Genomic DNA, 24,196 nt, shown 5'->3' with positions numbered 1-24,196 from the left:
CTGATGTTAGAATAAATGATTAAATATATTAAGATATATTATAGTAAAAAACAATAATTAGTAGCGATTTTAAATTATAAATCTTTAAGTTTATTTAATAATAAAAATAACTCAACTGAAATATTTGACCAAACTAAATAGGTATGTTCAGTCCGAAAACAATTATTGTTGTATGTGGAGTTGGCGTAATAGTTAGAGACGTTGTCTATTGATAAGAAGACTGGGGTTCAATTCACACCAAGAGTAAAATTTTTGTTTTACTCAATCAAAAATAATAGAAAATATGATACATATTAGGTAACAAGTTTTCGAAAAACTCAATATTTACAATTTATTTTTATTCCAAGTTTATAAAATAGAAATACAAAATATTTCAAATTTAATTCCAGTTTTACAGTCTTCAGTTGTGAATGGAAAATAATCCATTGAAGACTGTTTAATGTCAAATCCATCACTAAATTCTCAGTGCTAATATCAATTCCTCTGTACAGGTAATGATTTTCAAAACAATTGACGACATTGGAATGGATGCGCGCGAACAGCTACCTGCTTTATAGCTAACCAAATCATCAAGCCTTCAAGTTATCAAATAATAACACATCGAGAAGTGTTTTTTACGGTAAACAGAAACTTTTTATTGAAAAAACAATTCGCGAAAAGGATTTTAACGGTCAAGGAAAAAGTACAAATTGTTGTCTGGCATGTGAATGGATTATCAGACAACATGATTAGACAACAATTTGTAAATATGTTTCCAAATAGGCCGGCTCCAGCACGATCAACAATTCAGTATATTATACGTAATTTTTTTACTTATGGATCCGTGTTCGATCCAAGAGGAGTTCGCAGACGAAGGGAGATAAATCCAGATTTGGAACTAAGGGACACTTTGATTTGTGCAAGTATTGAGCAAAATCCTACCCAATGAACACCTCCTCTCGGAGAACAATGTGGAATTCCAAGATTTAGAGTAGGTGAAATTTTGTAAAGACATCGATACCGTCCCTATAAACTTCATAAACCCAACGAACAATTCCCTGGGGATCAATATAGACGTTTAGAGTTTTGTCAAACTGCAATGGAAATGTCACATCAAGATGAACATTTTTTAGAGAACGTTTTGTTCACCGATGAATGTACGTTTTCATGCATGGCCGTCACAATTCAATCAATGTTAGGTATTGCTCTCGATGAAATCCTCGTCAGATTTATGTCGCTCGTACCCAGCGTCTTCGAAACGTAAATGTTTGGGGAGGCATAATAGGGAATCATGTCATTGGTCCATTTTTTATAGACGGTATGTTGACTGGGCGGAAATACTTGGAACTTCTGCAAAATGAAATTGTCCCAGCCCTTTGCAATTTACCAATACCTTTCGATTCCATATGGTTTCAACACGATGGTTGTCCTGCACATAATTCTCGCATCGTCAGTGAATATCTCAGTGCGACTTTTCCTAATCGATTGATTAGTGGCCACGGATATTTTTTTATTTTTGTAGAATTTTTACTTATTTAAACATTCTTTAAAAGTTTTTACTTTATTTTCGAAAGTACGACGACACTGTTTTGTCAATAAGATTTTTTGTTTTAACTTTAGTTTTTGTTTAATTTTGTTTAGTGATTCAAAGCAAAACGATCTTTGCATAATTTCAAATTATTAAAAAAAAAAAAAGAAAACCACATGTGGGTTTTGAACTCTAATCGTCTGCGATGTCTATCGCAATGTAGAATTCTTACCACTAATCCACGAAGGATTTATAATTATTCCGTGACAAGAGTGTATGAAACTCTTCAAATCGTAGTAGAAATTATTCTTGGTTAATAATTTAAAACTTTAAAAATTCTTACCACTAATCCACGAAGGATTTATAATTATTCCGTGACAAGAGTGTATGAAACTCTTCAAATCATAGTAGAAATTATTCTTGGTTAATAATTTAAAACTTTAGATTAAATAATCACTATTAATTAAATTATTTTATTCACATTTTTGCTTTATTGTGGTCAATCAGTTTTTACTTTATACGAAATTAAAACACACATTCGACGTTACTCATAATAATTATGACCGAGGTGATTTAGCTCGAATCTAACGTCTAAAGGTGTGAGACTATCGATAGTGGTAATGTAATGTAATATAAATTATAGGTTTTTCCGATTATTTCTCACCTCTACGAGTTTCATCTCTTTTTATTTCACAAGGTAACTGTGTTTTCTATCTCTTACGTTAAAAAGCCGGGTGGTAAGACAATCATCACTGTATAGGTTCGTTTAGATGTAAGGAAGAACTATATTGAATTTTAGGTCCATACGTCTTCTACTACGTTCAAGAATTTTGTCGGGTCCTTCATAACTTGTATCGGATTCTTATAAAATAAGAAGTTACTATTTTTTCACAAATATTTATTTGTTATCACCAATTTGATTTGGGCTTAGAATTACGATGTTAAATATTTAACACTGTATATTCCAAATATTGAAAAGAAGATAATACCAAGACCTATACTAACAGTTTCCTTAAATATTAGTTAGTATAGAAAATTGGTAACCAGTCCAATACATTCTTGTAGAGTATCTATTTTATCTACTTTATCATCTATACATCTGATGAAATCATAGCCACGTCTGTTTATATACCTTTAGGAACTAAGTTATTTAAATGTGCTTAAACAAACATACTTATCAATAATTATGAATGTAATAAATATAGCATACACATAACTTTCAGATGTTTCATTATCAATCTTTAAAAATTAAATATGATAAGAGTATAAAAACATTGATTACATTTCCTTTATAAGCACTCACAACAGCATAAATAATTTTTTTAATAATTTGAATATAGAACAAAGATTCTATATTCAAATTTAACGAATTATACAGGATGTCACAAAAATATTGCTCATAAATAATTATACCTCGATTGTTAAGTCGATTTGGTCTAACTTAAGTAGGGGAGAGTTGGACAAAACCGGATACCAGTCCAAAAACTGACTGTATCTTGTGCTATGTTAGAGTAGCAAACGTTTTCTGCAGATTGAAATATTCTCAAATGACTTAAGTTTTATATACCAATGTCAATTTTTATAAATATTCTTAAATTTTTTATTTTTATGAAAACATTGAAAAATATCCGGTTTTGTCCAACCGGTATGATAAAACCTGGTAGTAACTTAATTACCATGTAAAAAGATTAATGGGCAGTAAATAAAATATTTATTGAAAATATGTGAACAAAAATCGAAAATCTATGAACAGAAATTACTGATTGAAATTAATGATGTAGAAGAAGTAAAAACTTCTTCTACATCATTATAGGCACTACAGGCTTCATGAGCCCGTTTGTTACAAGAAACACATTTAATCCAGCCCTCCTTCGCCTTACAATTTGAAAATAGTTCATTGTAGTTATATACGTCGACGCATCATCATTATTATTTTCTTCCTCTGAACTCTCAGAATCTGCAATAGATAATTTCGAAACCAATGTTGTTTTTAGTACCTACAGCCTTTTTACCACGTTTTTTCTTTTTTTGTCCGAATTTTCTTCTAACTCGGACTTATAAGGAGAGATAAGTCTTTCCTCTTCTCCTGTTATCGTTGGATGGCTTCCTGGTTGCCTTAGGGATCGGAAAAATCTCTTTTGGAGAGACTGAAAAATCACACATTTGTTTTGGTAATGTTTCTTGTAAACTATCAGATTTAGTGGTGGCTTGATTAGGAGATGAAGAGATGTTAGTATTATTTGCAGTGTGGGAGTTTAAGTAGCTACAGCTTGGTTGGGGAGAGTCGATACGGCTACAGATTGGTTGGGGAGAATCGATAGGTGGAGGTAACGGAGCTTTGGGTGTCGTAGATTCATCTTCTTGTATATTTAGTTCTCGCTCTGCAGTTTCATGAGGGAGCAAACATCCACTCAGGAAAATCTTTAGGATTAAGCGGATAAATTCCAGACTTCCTGAAACCATTTATTGCAGTTGTATAACTTCTTCTTCTTCTTTTGGCATCATAACCCTGGATGGGTCTTTGCCTGTCTGGCTGTGTCCTTCCATTCAGATCTCTCTTGTGTCCTTCTCCATTGTCTTATGTTCATTGTTTTCAAGTCGTCTTCCACGTCATCCAACCATCTCGTTCTGGGCCTTCCTTTTTTTCGCCTTCCCATGGGCTTCCATTGTAACATTTTTTTGTTGTTTTTGCATCGTTTTGTCTCTGCACATGTCCCAGCCATGACAGTCTTTGACTTTTCACAAATCTTACAATGTCATAACCTTCATTTAACTCATTAACCTCGTCGTTTCTCCTGATTCTCCATGTGCCATCTTCCTCTTGTACCGGGCCATATACTTTCCTCAGTATTTTTCTCTCGAATGTCCTGAGTTGGGCTTCATCTTTTTTCGTCATTACCCAAGTTTCACATCCATAGGTTACTACGGGTCTAATCAGTGTTCTGTAGATAGTCATTTTGGTTCTTTTGTCTAATAATTTCGATGTCATCAATCTTTTATTAGCATAGTATGCACGATTCCCGCTGGAAATACGTGCATTAATTTCGCTACTTACGGAGTTCTTCTGATTGATTTCTGTGCCGAGATATGTAAAGGCATCCACTCGTTCGATAGTATAGTTGTCTATTGTGATATTATTTTCATTGTCAGTTATTCTTTTGACTGTCATATACTTCGTTTTTGCTTCGTTTATTTTGAGACCTCTTTTTCTTGCTTCAGGATCAATTTGTTTGAACACTTCCATTAGTCGTGGCTTATTCCTACTAATGATGGCTACATCGTCTGCATATGCAGTAATTTGTACTGATTTGGTGTTTATATGGCCGGTTATATTGGTTTTTCTGATGACTGCCTCAAGAACTAGGTTGAATAGCATGGTTGATAGGGCATCTCCCTGTCTTACTCCCATGTTGATGTTAAACAGGGGAGTCAGTTCTCCATCTACTCTGACTGCGGCTTTTGAACCCTGCTACGTCATTTTTATGAGGCTGATGTATTTCTTAGGTATACCTAGATTACAAAGGTCTTCCAGCATTCTGTCTCTTTTCACACTATCAAAAGCTTGTTTAAAGTCTATATACATATTATATAGGTCTATGTCGTATTCATAAGCTTTTTCTTGTATCGTTCTTAGTATGAATATGTTATCTGTAGTGGCTCTATTTGGTCTGAATCCATTTTGATAATCACCAATTATATTTTCGGAGTATTCTAATAATCTATTGTAGATTATACCAGAAAGAATTTTGTATATTACATTTAGCAATGTAATTGGCCTATAATTCTGGTATTCCCTCTTATCTCCTTTTTTATATATTGGCTGTATGAGGCCAACTGTCCATTCCTCTGGCATTTGCTCCTTCGTCCATATTAATGTTATTAGGTAATGGATTCTTTCCCAGAGTTCGGATCCTCCATGCTTTAATAATTCTGCCGAAATTCCGTTCGTTCCTGGTGCTTTATTGTTTTTTAGTTTATTTATTATCTGAACTACTTCTTCATAACTCGGATTTTCGATGTGCAGCTCCGCCGTATAATATATTGTCTCGTTCTGATCATTTTCGTTGTCTGCATTTAGATTTTCTTCGAAATATTGTTTCCATCTCATTATAATTTTTTGCTTCTCTGTTAGTAGTTCTCCGTCCTTGTCTTTGCATATCGTTAGTTTTGGTCTAAATGACTGTGTGCTTTCTTTTATGCATTTATAGAATTTTCTGCTTTCGCGTCTGTTGTTATGCTTTACGATTTCTTGTACTTGTTTTTTCATAGCCTCTCTTTTCTTTCTTCTGCATGCTTGTATAACTGCGGATTTAAAAAAAGCCTCACCAAAGAGTTTCCCACTTCGTAAATTGTAACACGTCTTCCTGGATACTGGCGTATCCATTTTCGTACTTCTTTTCCATAATAGCTGTTTAAGGAAGCCATAAATGATACTTCAAGCGATTGTAGTCGGTGCGTAGTGTGCGGTGGAAAACATATCATAATAACATGATTTTCTTTGGCCAGATTTATCAACTCCAAGCTTTTTGTATGCGTCGCGTGTCCATCTAAAAGCAATAGAACAGGATTTTCTGGTGTTGGGTGAGTAAACTCGATAAACTTTTTAAACCACTTAATAAAAACATTTGTTTGGATCAATCCACTTGGTTGGAACTCAGCAAATGTTCCCAGGAGGTGCGTGGTCTAGAAGCTGTGCGTTTGGAAGCTTTCTAGAAAAAGTCAGCATTGTAGACATATAGGAACCACTTGCGCTCATACATATTCCGGCGGTAATCAAGGTTCCTCTTTCGGTGGAAATCAGAGCACCAATTTATCGTTTTCCTCTCATAGAAATAACTTTAGACTGTTTGTTGGGGACAGTTGTAATTCCTGTTTCATCAACATTCCATATGCGCTCAGGAGGAAGCTTGTGTTGGTCATAAACCTGTGTTAACAGAGTAAAAAACTTTTCTCCTATTGCTCGGTTAAATCCTAAAACTCGTCCAATTGAAGTACCTTCTGCAGTCCTTAATCGAAGATTTGGATGCGGTGACAAAAACGAATAAAGCCAACACTTACCAGCCATCATTTTGGTTGATGTTATTCTGTACGGCTAGTTCGTCAGCAAGAATTCTTAGGTCAGATAAAGTAAATCCGAATAGTCTGATTTCCATTTGTAAGATATGCGAAGCTAGCTCATCGTCTTGGGCAGTGCTAAATACAGGCTTGTACCGACCCAGATCTAAAATTATGTTTATTTAAAATAAGAAAACAGAAATAAATTAAAGGTAATTCCTACCCTTCTTACTAACTTCTTCAACAGAGTTACTATTTCTTACTTTTTTCATACGATCTTCTAAAGTGGATTGAGGAACATTAAAACTTTGAGGAGCTTTTTTGTATCCCATCCTATATTCTAGCACTTCAACTATTGCATTTTGCATGTTTTCTTGATCCCATGACTGACGAGTAGTTTTTCTTTTATAATGTTGTAGTTAACTAAAAGCAAAAGAACCGCTGCAGAAACTGGAAGTGGCAACAGGTCTGATAAAATGGGGTACCCGGTTTTTGTCGAACTCCTAAACGGCAAAAGTCCCCTATATGCAAAAGTACACCCAAATAGACAGGGGATGGTAAATATACAAAATAAAACCGAATTCATATGTAAAAATATATAACTTTTGAATTGAAACTTATAAATTAGCTCCTCTTATTAATCAATGTGTTATTTCAGGAATTGCACGTATTAATATACTTTTTTCTTTCTAGCAACAGATCATCAACTCCTCCTCCAGTTCCTACGATCTACAACCCACTAAGCTTAGCAAACAATATCCCAAGTTCCATTATTCAGCAGACGTTACCTCTTATCAACACTAGAAGGGTATTGAGACCTCGGACAGAGCCCCGGTCGTACGTGGAAAGTCCTGACGCCCTGATTAATGGTTTACTTGAAAAGCCCAGAACTAACGGAAATTTAGAATACAGCAGTGATTCTAGTGAAGGAGAAATGCCGCCTTTAGCACCCGTAAAGGAGTACAGCCCCGGAGAACTTAAGCAAAGGTAACTGTTCAATGTTGACATTCCAGAAACTGTATCTTTATCACATTTTTACTCGTGAGTAGCGGTGTTATAAAACTGAAAGAACATTTGCACCTGTATATTGATTACTATAAAAAATGATCTCAAGAGACCCTGGGACTCCCCCAGGGTCTTTCCGTTTTTGGCTAATTTCAATATTTGTTCGAGTTTATCTCCCGTAATAGCAAAACGAATTATGATTGATGTTATGTTTTGACCTGCGTTGAACAGAGTTTTAATGTAGCTCTTCCATTTTTTAGTGTTTCTATTGATAATTGATATTGCTATAATTTGCCACTTTTATCTGTTAAAATTCAACTGTTTTTGTCTCTGGTTTAGAAAGATTATTAATCTGATAAAATTAGAGCCTCTGATCAATTAGATCAAGAATTTCATTTGTCATCCATGATTTAATTTTTTTACTCTAGTGATAACGATTTATATATTATTCTATTTTACTGTGATGTGCTTAAAAGGGGAATAATTGTTTTCGATCTCCCGACATATAATCCAAAGTGTTTACACTAATAATCTTCTTTTGATCTGCCGACCTTAGTATTCTAGATTGAGCGAAATAGTCACAGATATCTTTTTATTACAGGGAACGGGGCTTAAGAAGACTGCGTGAAGAGTTAAGAGCAGAAGAAATGAAACTGGTGCTTCTGAAAAAGCTCAAACAATCTCAGCAACACAAAGAAAATGTCGCCGTTTTGCCGCCAAATATACCCGCTTCGGCTTTGCCACCTACTGGTCTACCAAGTGGTTTAAGTATCACACCGACGACTGTAAAAGTGCCACCTAAAGCTCAACAGTCGCCACAGATGGCACATTCTAGACATCCTATTTCAAACATGTCTCATAAAGCGGTCAATATGTCTGGTAATGGAAGTGGAACTCCGCAGAATATGATGCGACTGGTAAGTAATTTCAATTAAATTATCCATAAAGGCAATGGATTTATAAATGTTGGTTTTGTTGGTCAGGTTTTTCTTAAATCGGCAATTTCATAGCAATATTCGTAGTCATATAACCAAATAAAAAATATTTGTTTCTATAGCACTGTTTGTTGTTGTTTTCTATGAAATCAAATAGGTAAAGATACATCTTGACAAGACTGATATCATCCGTCCACATGGAACGACACGTTCTAGTAAACTAGAAATGTTTTTTGTCTCATGCTCATGCTGTGTAATCTGATGAGAGAGGAGTGAGGTGCGGGACAAACTTTTTACGTCGGAGCTAGGTTTTCTAAGAGCAGTTGGGGCATCAGTATTATAATCTAGCATCCTTACAAAGACGAGTCTTTAACACTGTAGCTTCTGGGCCATAATTTTAAAAATGTTTTGTCAACCCATTAAACTTTTTTGACAAAAAATATGATGAAAAATGTTAAGAGCACTTAAAATACATTTTTGTCTGATTTTGTGTGGTACACATGAGTTGCCAAGAAATATTTGGACGATTTTATTTTGGATAACCCACGTGCACCTCACATGGCATACGGTACGGATATGGAATAACCATAATAGTGATAACAAAACATTTATTTTTATAATCTTTTTATGTAACAATTATGTGTTGCAGATAAAACAGTCACAACAAATAACACCAGAATTTTTCTGACACTCAGGTCACCTTGTTTTTAATTTCTTCGTATTTTTCATGGCAATATTTCTGTCAAACTTGCTAGCATACTTTTTATAGCATATACTGCATCCTTTTTTTCAGTTTTATCAAGTGTACGCAGTAAACTATTAGCAACTTGGACATATATTTTTTTTTATCAGTTATTGGGTACCGAATTTTCACACAATTGTATGAGGCCATACATTTTGTAAGAAGTTTGATTAAAATGTTTCGGTACCACTTTACACCCTTATGAAGTGTTGAAACTGTTTAATCTGTTTTATTCTGTTTTGCTAAATTCACCCAATTATTCACAAACTCCACGGATACCTGCTTAGGTTAAATTTGTCTCCGTTAATTTTATACGTCTCACTCGTACTGTTGGCTTAAACAAGGCTTAAAGATTAAGTAACTAAGTAAGTACACAATAGCGGAAAAAGATTCTTCTTCTTGTTGTGCCACTCCTATCGGATATTGGAAATCATCAAGGCTATCCTGATCTTATTTACAGGTGATCTCTATAGCTCATCCGCGGTGCAACCAAACCAATCTTTCAAATTTCGTGACCATGATATTTTTTTAAGGCCAGAATTCCTTTTTCCTTCTGTTTTTATCTGCAGTATTTTTGTCCTTGCATTAAGTGGCTCAAGTATTATAGTTTTCTTCACTTTATACGACATAGCAAATCTGTCGATCTGTCGATTTGTGACTCTATCGATCCAACTTATCTTTTGTATTAGATGGTAGCACATCTCTAAGCTTTGAATATTTTTATGTTGTTTTATTTAAGAATCCAGGCATCTACTCCATATATTAGGGGGTTAAATACATAGCCTCTTAATCGTAGAGGGATACTTGTGTCCCTATTGCAAAAAAACTTTTTTTCAGCTTAACAAAAGTGGCCCTGGTAATTTGGATACGTCTTTTTATTTCATTGTTTTGGTCTCCACTTTCATTTATTTAAGTTCCCTGTAGTTTGGTACTTTCTCAATTTGAGTACTATTTATACTAATTGGCGTTGATTGTTTCATGCCCTTATAGAAGATTTATATATGTACTAATATACTTGGCTTTCTGTTATATTTTTATTTGTAAGCAGTCGTTGTAAGTCTTCTGCTGCTCTTGTAACTAACTCTTCATTATGCATATCGAATCTCCGTTGATTACAATTTCTTCATTTGCTTCTAAAAGAGCTTCCTGACAGATACTTTCACTATGACATTAAATAATAATGGTTACAAGTCACAACCCTGTCGTTCTCCTCTGCGCATTTCGATTTCTTGAGATTTTTGAGATTTAGATTTAGATGGAAGTTTCTTCATGGGTGGTGTAATTCTCAAACATTTTTGTTTTTTTTTTTGGTACATACATTCCCAGATACTTGTCGAAATGCAAACATAACGGTAACCACTCGCCTATTTTTGGATGCTAATGGGTGGAGTCTCCCTTTTATATATACTGAGGGTGTCAACTAAGATAAGCCTTTGATTTTCGGTGAAGTCAGGTGCTAAAGAAAGAGAGCCGAACCGTTGTCACAACAAATGTTTCGTCGCCAGTTCGCAATTGGTTAGCATAGACTAGTTTAGACTAGTAAATGGATGATTTTCAATTCTAAATTGGTCTTTTGGCTGCCTTTTTAGGGTACATTTCGATTTCCATTAAATGACAAAGGTTTCATATATTGTCCAGTTTTCACCTGCAATATAATAGCAAGGCTGGCAGTTATCCTGAAATATTTATCGTATTGGTGCCTATTTATCCGTTTTTTTATGCTCTGGTTGTAATGTCTACAAACCACAAAGCTTGATACAGCAGTCAAAAGTGATTCTTTGGCATAACTAACTTAAATATTTTTGATGCAGTTCAATCCGTGCCCATAAATGAAGTAACACAATATACCAAATACTGCTTTAAGTTCATCAATACCACTGTCCAAAACATCCAAAATATCATTGGTATAGGCTACAATGATCATTCAGGGAAAGATCCAAGGTAAACGTGGTCTTGGTAGAAGAAGAACATCATGGCTGAAAAATCTAAGACAAAGGTACTGAAAATCGACATCGTTATTTAAAGCTTTTGTCAATTAAGTCACGATAGCGAATATGGTAGCCAACATGATATCCAATTATCGATAACGGTCATGGAACTAGAAGAGGATAGGCTACAATGTCTCTGAGCATTTGGTCGCGGATCAGCAAGTTACATGTATCATATACAGTTTTGAAACTGAAACAGGATTAATTATCAAATTGTACAATTTATTGTAATTTTGTCAAAATACTGAGCAGTGCGCTCACCTCGCGGTTAACGCACGGTTATTTATAATTATTGTGGTTTATTTCCGAAAAAATATAGTTATGCGGTAAACTGATATGGATATGCTAGAAGAAAAATTTACGTGTAATAGGTATATAATTTTAAATGAATAAGTAGTTCTCTCCTCAGAGATTTGACGTTTAAGAATTATACGAACAAGTTGAATTTTGCTGAGAATTTTAATTTTGGTACCCCAAAATAGATGCACAAAAGTTTGCTAATCCTGGGTTTCCCCTAAAACCCCGCCTCGTTCGGAAAAGGGAACGGAAAACACCGATTTACCAAGAATTTATGCCGTGTAGAAAAAACTGTTTCAAACAAGAAATGTTAGCTTTTTGAACAAAAATGTTGTTTAGAAAACTTTGTCTGTACAATGAACCGTTCTCACAGAAACAATTCTTGAAGCGACAGCGATTTTAAAAAATGTCAGGTGCTTTAAATAAAATTTGTATCAAATCGACGATAAAAATTCGATATATTTTGATGAGTATCTCTATCGACAAAAATTAAAATGGGTCTTAAAGGTGAAGAATGCAATTTTCTTATGCAATTGTTGTATTTTGTCGCAAATGAAATTAGTTTCTATAAAGCTGTTAAATAAATAAACGTTTCGCGATTTATCCGATTCTTACGATTTTTACGATTCTCATGAGATCAATAAAATGTATCACCATTGACTGGTCGCAGTAGAAATGCTTTAAATCTTTAAATTTTTAAAAGCGTTAACACGAAACTTCGATTTTGAGTTTTGGCAACAAATAAGAGGCATTTGAAATATCCTTAAAAAACGCTGAATTTAAACTTTTACATTATAAACGTTCTCATGGTAAGCTCTTACAATGGAAATTCGATAGTGCCCGATTAATGGAAGTGATCAATTTTATTGATCTCATGAGAATCGTAAAAAATGGCAAAAATCGCGCAACGGTTATTTATTTAACAGCTTTATAGAAACTGACTTCATTTGCGTGAAAATCCAAAAATTACTTACGAAAGGTGTTCTCTTCACCTTTAAAACCCATTTTAATTTTTGTCGGTAGGACACTCTACTCAAAAGATATCGAATTTTTACTGTGGAGTTGATACAAATTTTATTTAAAAAATTGATTTCACACATCTTGGTTTGATGCATTTCAAGCATCCTTCATTGGAAAGATGCATTAACAGTTATAAAAGAAACATATAGCAAAAACAGCAATAATATCCAGCATTTGTTAGTACAACAACCAAACATTTATATTTCCTTTGTCATCTCTGACAGCACATTTTTGTAACGTTTTGTTTTAATTGCATTATTATGTAAATTTCTTAGCAACAACCTACTCCTCCACGTGCCAGTATTCACGGACCTCCTTTAAGTGCGTCACCAATAAACAATAGAACCAACTTATCAGTTCCTCAACCTCCCCAGAGGGCTTCTATGGGAAGGCCACCAAGTGGCTTTCCTCCAGGAGTTAAGGATTTATCGCCATCTGTTACTATTACTCCAGCACCAATGCAATCTAAGGTATGTATTGTTTTCATTAAGACTGTCTATTTTGCACAATACAATAACATTAATATAAAATAGTCGTATGCATTTTAGGCTTGCTTACATGAAAAAAAAAACAGAGGTCTATTACTTTCACAATTTAATATCATTATAAGTGATGGATTCGACCATTACTTGATGGAAATTCATTTTATATAACAATAAAACACTGAAAACATTGTTTTCAAAACTTCCACAAAATTTTATATATCTTATCACTACAGCTATTTCGGCAGAGTGCCTTTCTCAAGTGATCTATTTTTGGTATGTGTTTACACTTACACTTACATAGTCTTTAACTGAATAAGTTGAGGAGGGGAGAACTGTTTGTCTTAAGTTGGTCATTCAGAATTATGTCTGTATTTTTTAATTTATTAATTTCCATAGATTCTAATAAAGACAGCTTAAGGCCTTTATTTTGGCAAATTCTTCACATCCAACAAGAGTCTCCACTGCTCTAGCTTTTGTTCTAGACCGCTTTCACTATTTCCTACCAACACTATATCATCAGCATATACGAAATGTTACCCTGTAGTTTGGCTGTTATCTAATCCAACACTAATGAGAATAAAAAAGGGCTAAGCGCCGGGCCTTGGTGCAATCCTACTTTCACATGAAATTTATCAGTCTCTTCCACACTCTTTTCTTATTGAGTGCTCACTACAAACTCCGGAGGAACTCTATCATATGCTTTCTCAAGATCAATGAATACTATATGAGCATTTGTTTCTTTATTTTTCCATCAATTGCCTTGTAATGAAAATTACATCCGTTGTTGATCTGCCTTGAGAATGGGCCAGGGAACTGCATAATAGGCAAGGGAGCAAAAAAGGTACCCTGTTTATGACACTGAACAGGCCAGGCAAACGACAGTTGTTTTGAGTAGTAAAGACCTCTATAACAAAAACCTATATGTTTCATGCAGTCGATTTTTTGGACTTAGTTATTAAAAAATTAAGGTTTTTTTTTTTTGCATAGACTTTTAGTCATTCAGCCAAACTCAACATGTTAGAAAAAAGGTTGTCTGAGTTTATATTAAAATAAATATACAAAACAGTAAACAGGTAATAAACAGGGTCACTCTCTTCTCGCCTAGGTGCCCATCAAGGCATTTTTTTTTAACATACAACACTAGGCCACGGTAAGAAAGGAATGTAAACAATTGGGTTAGAGACAAAGGTTACGTTATTAACTAATGTATAATTATTTACATGGTTATTTTACTATCTTTTAAAAACATAACTAATAAATCATACACTGCTCTCGAGTCTAATGATAATAGGTACTGAAGGTTCCAAGGGGCTAATATATTGTGTTTATGTAAGTTATTTATTAATCTGGATGAAATTATAGTATTTCTGGGGCAACTGAAAAATATATGATCTAGGTTTCCTTCTTCTGTACAAAATTCACATTGATCATTATCTAAAACCTTAAGTTTAAATAAATGTTTGGGGTAACAAGCATGCCCAAATCTCAGTCTTATGATCGTGGTAACATATTTTCTAGGTACATTAAAAAACTTATACCAAGGAGTTTTAGGAATATCTGTTTGAAGAGAAGTGTATCTGTTTGGACTAACAATGGAATATTCCTTCCATATATTATCATATAAAATCATATAAAATCATTCAAAATGGCGTTTTTAATGTTTTTATCTTTTCGGTTTTTTATAAATGTTAATAACTTTTTTAAAAATAAACTTAGAACCTACATATTACACAGAATTTTGGTTCTTGTGGTGGTTAAAGTGTGACAAAAATTTCGGTACGATCGGTCAAATAGTTTAAAAATTATTTAATTTGTTTATCCCTAATTAATTTTTTTTCGCAACAATAAAGTCAGAAAATTATGAGGTAAAAATAACTTATGAAAGAAGCAGATTTTTTCTATCAACATTATTAAAAAAAAATAAGACAAACGATTTTAAATATTGCAAAATTATTCTGCAAGAAACATCGCGATTCTTTGCTTATAAACAATTAGAATAACTTTTTAACTGTTGCCTACACGAAAATTTGTTTTTCATATTTGGAAAGCTTCCCTTTTTTTACAAATCCTAAAAAGTAAAATCCCTTTTTTTTTAATTGACTGCAGGTTTGTTTATAACAATAATTAAGATATCTAATTAGCGTCATCTCTAAAATAATTTTGCAATATCTAAAATCAGTTTTCTTTAATTTCTTTTTAATAATATTGATAGAATAAAAATCTTCTTTCAGAAGTTATTTGTAGAAATACGGTAACTTTATCATTTTCTGGCCCATACTGTGACAAAAAATTTAATTGAATCAACAAATTAAAGAACTTTTAAACTATTTGACCCATCGTTTTGAAAATTTGGTCATACTTTAACCAGCACAAGAACAAACATTCTATGTAATATGAAGGTTTTAAGTTTATTTAAAAAAAAAAAGTTATTAACGTTTAATAAAACCGAAGTTTCCGACTTATTTTGCATTTTTCCAAGCAACAAATAAGGATCAAAACATTTAAAAAACGCCATTTTTAAGGTTTTTATTATGATTAATAAGCTTAAATTAAATTTGTTTCAAATGCTTCACAAATCGACTACAGGAAACATAATATGTTATATTATAGGTTCTTGTTACAGAGATCCATACTACTCAAAACAATTGTCGTTTGCCTGTCCGGTTCAGTGTCACTGTTCAATTACTCTCTCCCACATATATTTTCGTGATGTAGCTAAATAGTTTTATGACCTAGCAGTTTGTACATTGTTGTATATCTATATCTCCCTAGTTTTTGTAAACAGGTACTAATTTGTCCCACTTCCACAAGTCTGTTAAATAAACCTGTTAGCCATCTTGTTCCTGTCTCTCCTAATGCTGTCCATACTTACCCAGAAATATCATCTGGTCCAACTGCTTTTTCCTTTCTTTATTTTTTGAAATGCTCGAACCACTTCCTCTGTTATTTTGGTGACTATTTCTGTTAGTGTCTGTTTCAGTTATCATCTGGTTTTCTGTCAAAATTCTTCATTTAATAAGTAGATTTTCTATCTCTTTTTGTCATTCTTGTCCTAAACTATATTTTATTCTTCTTCTTTAAGTGCCGTCTCCCGATCGGAGGTTGGATATCATCTTCACTATCTTTACTCTATCTACTGCTGCTCTGAAGAGTTCTATAGAACTGCATTTAAACCAGTCCCTTAAATTCTTCAACTATGACACTTTCCTTCTTCCTATACTCCTTCCTCCTCTTATCTTTCCCTGGATTATCAGCCTTAGCAGTTCATATAGCTGTCTTCTCATTATGTGTCCCAGATATTGTAACTTTCTTATTTTTATTGTGTTTACTATTTCGCATTCTTTACCCATTTCTCGCAATACTTCCGTGTTAGTTTTCTTCTGTGTCCATGCTATTCTAAACATCCTCCTGTAACACCACATTTCAAAGGACTGTAACTTATTTATGTGTTCTTGCTTTAATGTCCAGCTTTCAAGTCCATATTGCAGTATCGAAAACACGTAGCATCTCAGTGCTCTTACTCTCAGTTCTAATCTAAGGTCTTTGTTGCAGATAATTGTTTTCATTTTTACAAACGCATTTTTTGCTATTTCTATCCTGACTCTTATTTCGGTTGTTTGATCATTATTATCTAAAATCCAGGTTCCTAGGTATTTATATTTATCAACCCTTTCTAAGTACATTTCCCAAATGTATGTTTGTTGGTATATTTGTTTTCTTTGTTATTTTCATGCATTTGGTCTTTTTTATATTCATTTTTAGTCCATATTTTTCACAGAAACTGTTTGTTTTGTTTAGCAGTAATTGGAGTTGTTCAGCAGAGCTTGCCATAATCACGGAGTCATCTGCATATCTTATGTTGTTAATAGATCTTCCGTTAATTATTATTCCTTCACTTTGAGATAGTAATGCTTCTTCAAAAATGGCTTCACTATATACATTAAATAGTAATGGGGGCATAATACATCCCTGCTTAACTCGTCTCCTGATTTCAATTTCTGGACTGGGTTCCAGTAGAGGTTTGTTATTATCCGTAACTAATAAGTAATAAGTCTCTATGGTCTATGTTTTTTGTCTTTAGAATTTGGACTATTTATATAAATAGTCTAATACTACTCTACTAAATATATTTTATTATTTCAAGTTAATATTTTTATACGTTTCTGCTTTAGGTTTATTATATAAACTGCCAAGAAAATAGGTCGGGTACAAATCTTCAAAACTACTACTACTACTAAGGATTTCCACAGTTTTCACTGTCTTCCTTCACTCAACCGTTTTCTCCAATTTTCCCTGTCATTCCAGTCTCCATCTCGCAGGGTTCTTTTCTCCATAGCCTCGTCGATTTCATCTCTGAATGACCTTCGGGGTCTTCCTCTCTTTCTTCTTCCAATCGTGCTCCATTCTGTGATTTTGTTTATCCAGCGTCCTCTGTCCGCTCTTCTGACGTGGCCGTACCAGGATAGTCTCTTCTCCTCTATATAGTCGATTATGTCTGATTGCACTCCCATTCTCCGCTTAATCTCTGCGTTTTCAATTCTGTCTCTTTTTGTAAGTCTACAGCTTCTCCTCAGGAACTTTATTTCTACTGCTCTTATTCTACCTCTATTTCTCTTGTTTATTGTCCAGTTTTCGGACCCATATGTCAGGATACTTCTTGTCAGGGTGTTGTATATTCTCTTTTTTGTCTTTATCGTAATGTTCTTATTCCACAACACTGAGTTTAGTTGTCTTATACAGTTTCTTGTTTGTCGCAGTCTGTTGTTTATATCTTCTTCTGTTGTTCCCTGGTTCGATATTATGGTTCCTAAATACTTGAATTTATCTGTTCCATTTTTTTGTCTTCCCTCGTCTATCTCTAGGTTTCTCATATCCTTGTTTTCTGTTGTTAGGTATTCGGTTTTCTCTAAGTTTATTTCCATTCCATTGATTTTATATTCTTCTTCTAGTTTTCTGAGCATAAAGCTGAGATCTTCTTCATCTTGTGCGATGACTACTTGATCGTCGGCAAAACTTAAGGTGTATAGGTATTCGTCTCTTACTGGTATGCCCATTCCTTCGCACTTTCTCCTCCATGGTTTGAGTGTCTTTTCCAAGAATATTTTAAACAGAGTAGGGGACGTAGCACAGCCTTGTAGAAGTCCTTTTGTCGTCTTAAATGGATTGTAGGCTTTATTTCCACATTTAATAGCTACTCCATTTAATAGATCTTCAAAACTATGGGTTAAAAATGCTTATCAGATCGTCGCTTATATATTATTCTACCCTATCTATATTGTTTTGTGTTTAATTATTAATTTCTAAGTTAACGTAACAAAAATAAACCACATAAAATAAATACAAGCATTGGTACTTGTTTAGTTGGTATCAGGTAATTAGTGTAGTATTACTTAAATTATCAATAGCCACGTTTCTAATCTATTTGTTTAGACGGTATTGTTTTCGCAATAATATTATTGAAAGAAATAAGACGTAAACATAGTTGGAAATTAATTGGAACCCTAGCTGCATTTAAAAACAAAATACGACATAATTTATGATGTTAAATTATACTGTAATTTAAGACACCGTTAAAGAAGTACATTTTATTAAATTTTAAATTCTTTATTTTAATGCTGCTCAGACTGTTAGTGGAGTAGAAAACAAAGGAATAGGGCATGCCGGACCTATGCAACCTAACCTTATTCAAGAGGTAATTTGTTATATCTATTTTTAAGTACTGAGACTTAATTATAGAAATGATAATATATGTGTAGCTGTACTGTACGTCTTAGGAGGTCTAAGTGTCTGAAGAGCTCACAAATGGGCCCTCCATCGACATATAATACAAAAAAACTGGCTGTTGCAATACAGACCCGTTTCCCCAATGCGACAGAGAAAACTGACGCAAAGCAGCAACTCCATATTTTTCTAACGGAGGGAGTTTATCGATCACGTGACCTCCCCTTTGGTCATTTTGGTCACGTGGTCGATAAACCCAGTTTATTAGACAGTGATGCAGGGATTGCTTTGCGTCAGTTTTCTCTGTCGCTCTAGGGGAACGGGTCTGTATTGCAACAGTCATTATATTTGTATTGTATGTCTATGGCCCGGCCCCGATCTACCATAACCATAGCTGTACTGTACTATATTAATAGACCAAGGCGGATCTGTTTTGAGGTGGCATTAGGATTTTTGCAGAAATAGTTAGGTAATAACTTCAGTAATAATAATTGAGTTATCCTCACTCTCAAATAGGTAGGCAACATTAATAAAAAAATTAAAATATTTAAAAATTTATAAAAATACCGTTTTTTTCGTACTTTACTTGATTATAACTTTAAAACAATTCATTTTGGAGCTAAGTCATACCAAAAGTAAAATAGCGACAATTAAATTTTCTATAAGATACGGAGAGTTAATAAGGTTTTACCACAGTTGGCCTCACATTCCTGAGGCCATCCAGGCCTGCTTGTTCTTATTCTGTTTATCGTTGTCCATGTATTGCGGGTCATTTTAAGGCCTGGCGGTTTCTGATCGATACAAGCTATTTGGTGTGCTTCCTGTGGTGAGTCGCTCTCCCATTGTCTTTTTCAGGCGTTGGTGAGGTTGAAATGTTCCTGATGTAAAGAGTTGGCTCTTAACAATGAGGGATATCTGTAGCGCAGTCTGTTTATTTCGATATCAAGCTTATCATGGTGGATGGGTAGTTGATGGTTAGCCTCGATTTTTCGATATTCTCTGAGAAGAGAATGACTTCTTCGCTGTTTCGGCGGTGGAATGTGACTCAGAATGGGAAGCGAATAGTTCGGTCTAATTGTACCTGAGATCATTCGCATTGTTTGGTTTAATTGGGTGTCAATAATCTTCGTGTGTTTGCCATTGAGCCATACCGGGGAAGTATATTCAGCCGCCGAGTATATATGTAAGTCCGAGAGCGGATGATCTGAGTACGGAGGCCGAGGACCCCCATGTGGTGCCACATAGCTTTTGGACTATATTATTTCGCGTTTTCAGTTTTGCTGCTGCTCTTTGTAGGTGTTCTTTAAAACTTAATGTTCTGTCCAGAGTCACTCCAAGATATTTTGGTGTGAGTTATGAGTGAACAATCTGTTTTCAAAGTAAACGGAGAGTTTTTTGTTGGCTTGGACCTTATTCAGATAAAAACAGCACACTTCGGTTTTCGTTGCATTGTACCGTAGTCTCCATTTGCGAAAGTATTCTCTCATAACGGTAAGGTCATCCGTTAGTACTGTTTCTGTAATATCCATGTTATTATGTCTTGCTGCAATGGCCCAGTCGTCAGCGTAGCCAAATTTCTGCGACGTTGTCCCAGCTAGATCCGCGATGTATAAATTAAACAGTAAGCGTGCCGAAACAGATCCCTGTGGCAGTCCATTGCTGAGTTCCATTTGGACACTTTTAAAGTTGCCCATTGTGACTTAAAAATGAGACTATCAATGAGTTTAGTTACCTTTTGACACTGGATGGCAAGGATTAGTTTGCAAATTAGTGCTTGTCTCCAGACAATATCGTATGCAGCTGATAGTTCAATGAAAGCAACGGATGTTTTTTGCTTTGAAAACCTGCTTCAATATGTGTTGTTAGGGATAAGATCTGATCTATGCAGCTGCGGTTAGGTCTGAACCTTGCCATTGATACCAATAGGTATCAATTCAAATATGTTTTTACTAATTCTGTTGTAGGTTAAGCGTTCCAACAGTTTATAGAAACAGCTTAGCAGTGCAATCGGTCGGTAGTTTTGGGGCTGATCATTTGCCTGTTCTAGTTTTAATATGGCTATAAATGGAGGCCTAGTATTTAAAAGGGTCGAAGGTTGGTGTTCTCAAACATTCCTTCATATCTCGTTGGCAAATAACGACATGTTACTAGGAAGTGTATTGCCCTCTCGGCATAAATCAGTTAGTGAAAAAAGGTCCGGGAGTGCGTAGCGACAAAAAGTGAATTGCCAGTCGGACTTTAAACAACGTAAATATCAACGTCTCAACGCATATTGCTCGGAGATTAAAAACGGACTGAACCAAGAAAGGTTGTATTATTGCTTTTTATAAGTTAGTCCTTAGCTAATAAATTTTTGGGGAGGAGACGTGTAGTTTTGTTTAAAATATTGGTTCCCTTAAGAAAATAATAACGCTTTAACTAAATTAGGCCAAAACCAATAAAATTTTGAGAGTGATTATGTAAAATCGCTCTTAAGTGGACTAAATTAACCGAGAATCGTGCAAGTGTGCATTGGAAATTGAATACTCGTAACCCCCCAAACATAATTTATTACGAAAAGGGACTTTTAAGTACACACACTTGACGTATTCGAAGCGATAAAAATAATAATTTCTAGACAGAATTAAGTGAAAATACACACTCGTCAAAAGTTTTAAATACAAGAGAAATTAACATGCTACAACAGTACAGCCTATTATGAACTCCATTCCCACCAGTGTCGCGTATTATAACCCGAGTAGCAAATAGCTTGATCTCTACTATTTTCCCTCCCTTCTCGTTCTTTACTCCATTTCGCTAATACGTACAATGTATATTTTGTATATTTTTATCTCATTCAACTCTCTGAATATAGTATGTGTTTTTCAACTATAAGCTGCGAACTTTGGGATTCTTAGCAGCCATTGCCTACTGAAGGACAGTCTGGTAGACAGTACTGAAAGACAGAGCAGTGGTTTGATTGCTCTCATGCTAAAAAAATGCCTGGGCCCCTACTACAGTGGTTTCCGTTACTGTCGTAAAAAAGTTGACAAAAGTTGATAATAAAAAGCTTTTCTTACACAATACTCAACTCAGCTTTATTGGGGTAAGTAAGGATATAGATGGTAAAAAATTGTATATCAAAATAGATAGATGAACGATAGAAATTATATAGATAACAAAATATAACAGTTTGACAAATAAAGACACTAAATACAGCTAAACTGTCAAACAAAATGGGCGTCAATAAGTTTTAACCTGAAACTTATGAAGGAACTCAAGAATAATTAAACTAAACAAACATTTGTATCAAAAACATCAAAAAAACACAAAAACACACGCCAGAAAACATATCAGCAAATTATCTACAAAAAACTTATCAAAATTGGCATATCTAGCCATAAGCTGCAAGAAAAGGTTATATATTCATAACAAACATAAAAAAATAAACAATAAACATTGTTTATTCATACTCAAAAATTTTTATTAATAAAAACATATTAATAAAAAGACATAATGACACATACTATCATTAAAAATCTTATACCTTAAAACAGATTGCAGTCATTTATATACTTTAAATGTTTAAATAATAGTCAATACAAAAATTCTTTAATCAAAACTTTAATATCCCTCAAAAAAATTAAAAACCATATGAATCTTTGACTACAATCTGAACGAAAATCATTGGCGATTGTTCCGTTTTACTTAAATTAACGGTATACCATTATGTTACATTTAGTAAATTACTAAAAAAACTAAAAATAAACTCTACAAAAAAATTATACAAATTACTGTCCCTAAGAAAAAAACATCGTCATAAAATATTCACTCACTATAGTTTGTTGAACTGTATAGAGCCGTAGACCTGGAGATAAACATATGCTCTTCAAGATGTTAAAATATGATATTTTTACCTCTTCGGCAAAAATATTACTAAGGGTGGTTGGTCTTGACGTGACATCGGGAGCTTGTGAGTGAATAGTATCGGAACAAGTGAATTGCCAGAGGGAGTATATAAATAGACAAAAAAGGATCTCTTACTATCGCAATTAATTAATAACGAACATTAAACGACTTACCACAAAATAGTGAATTTCTCTAGATAGTAACAACAAAAAATATGTACATACGTTTGAATATTCAAATATTAACTGGCAACTGACAACTAAAATGGGATTTTGTCTTTTTATAAATTAGGCCTAAGTTAATTAATTTTTGGGAAGGGGACGTGTACTTTATTTGAAATATTTGTTCCCATGATAAAATAATACTAAAGATGCTTTTAACTAAAAACCTATAAAATTTTAAGAGGGATTATATATAATTAGTACTTAAGTGGAATGGTTTAAACGAAAACGTATTTGTTTATGGAATGTTATAGCCCCAAACATAATTTATTACTAAAAAGTTCTTTTAAGAACTAGGGCCTTTTAAACACATACGCATTCGAAGCGATAAAAATTAATGATCTCTCTAGGAAAAGTCTTGAAGATACAGACCAGTGATAGAAACATTTAGCATGTCAGACTGTCTACATCTTCATGGGTTGAACTTGTTTTGTTTTATTCGCTTTTCAAGTGGATAATACAGTAAAAATAGTAATAAAAAGCGAAGGCAACATAAACAACAACGTAATCAAGACAAATACAAACAGATACACAAAGAAATTCGCCAGAAAATTAAGAAAGCAAAAGAACGTTGGATGGTGGAAAGGTGCAACGAAATAGAACAATTGCAGGAAAAAGGAGATAGTTTTGGACTACATAAGAAGATCAAAGAAATATCGAATATACACAAAGCCACCACAGAACAAGAATACGCAACGACAGAAACGAATACATAGAGTCAGAAGAGGAGATAGCAATGGCGTGGAAAGAATACGCAGAAAGACTTTTTAATGACGAAAGACCAACACAACCAACGCGCAAACTTCCTTCCGAAAACTTATCAGGGCCACCAATAATGCGAAGTGAAATAGAATATGCAGTTAGAACCACAAAGATGCATAAAGCAACAGTTCCAGATGAAATTAATATAGAAGCAATAAAACTCCTAGACGAGGAGAATATCGAAATCTTGGTAAAGCTGTTCAATAGAATTTATGATACTGGTTACATTCCGCGAGAATGGCTGCAGTCATCCTTTGTGATGATCCCAAAAACAGCTAATGCCACAAAATGCAATGAACACCGCTTAATCAGTTTAATGAGTCACTTGCTGAAACTTTTCCTTAGGATATTACCCTCAAGAATGTACAAGATACTAGAAGAACTTAGCGGGTCAACACAATTCGGTTTTAAGGGAGGACTAGGAACAAGAGAGGCAATTTTATGTTTGAACACTTTAATACAAAACTGTTTAGATCAACGAAAAGATGTCTACCTCACCTTCATCGACTACGAGAAGGCATTTGACAATGTTAAACATGATATCATGATGGAACTACTACATAGGGCCAA

General features: G+C 34.0%; 1 protein-coding gene across 3 annotated transcripts in view; it reads left to right on the top strand.

Annotated features, from left to right (window-relative positions):
• The window catches only part of simj (transcriptional repressor p66-beta simjang), a 60,052-nt gene that overhangs the window by 16,036 nt on the left and 19,820 nt on the right, over nt 1–24,196 (top strand). For 2 of the 3 annotated variants that reach the window (XM_072532874.1, XM_072532876.1), the window contains exons 2-5: nt 7,256–7,549; nt 8,169–8,484; nt 12,825–13,019; nt 18,658–18,726. In XM_072532874.1, coding sequence (XP_072388975.1) covers nt 7,256–7,549; nt 8,169–8,484; nt 12,825–13,019; nt 18,658–18,726 — 874 coding nt within the window. The remainder of the gene's footprint in view (nt 1–7,255; nt 7,550–8,168; nt 8,485–12,824; nt 13,020–18,657; nt 18,727–24,196) is intronic. The other variant, XM_072532875.1, reaches the window with a different exon arrangement.

Source organism: Diabrotica undecimpunctata, chromosome 5, assembly GCF_040954645.1.
Source record: "Diabrotica undecimpunctata isolate CICGRU chromosome 5, icDiaUnde3, whole genome shotgun sequence".
Taxonomy (NCBI): domain Eukaryota; kingdom Metazoa; phylum Arthropoda; class Insecta; order Coleoptera; family Chrysomelidae; genus Diabrotica; species Diabrotica undecimpunctata.
Note: the sequence above shows the minus strand (reverse complement) of the source record. Positions and strands in the feature narration are given on the sequence as shown.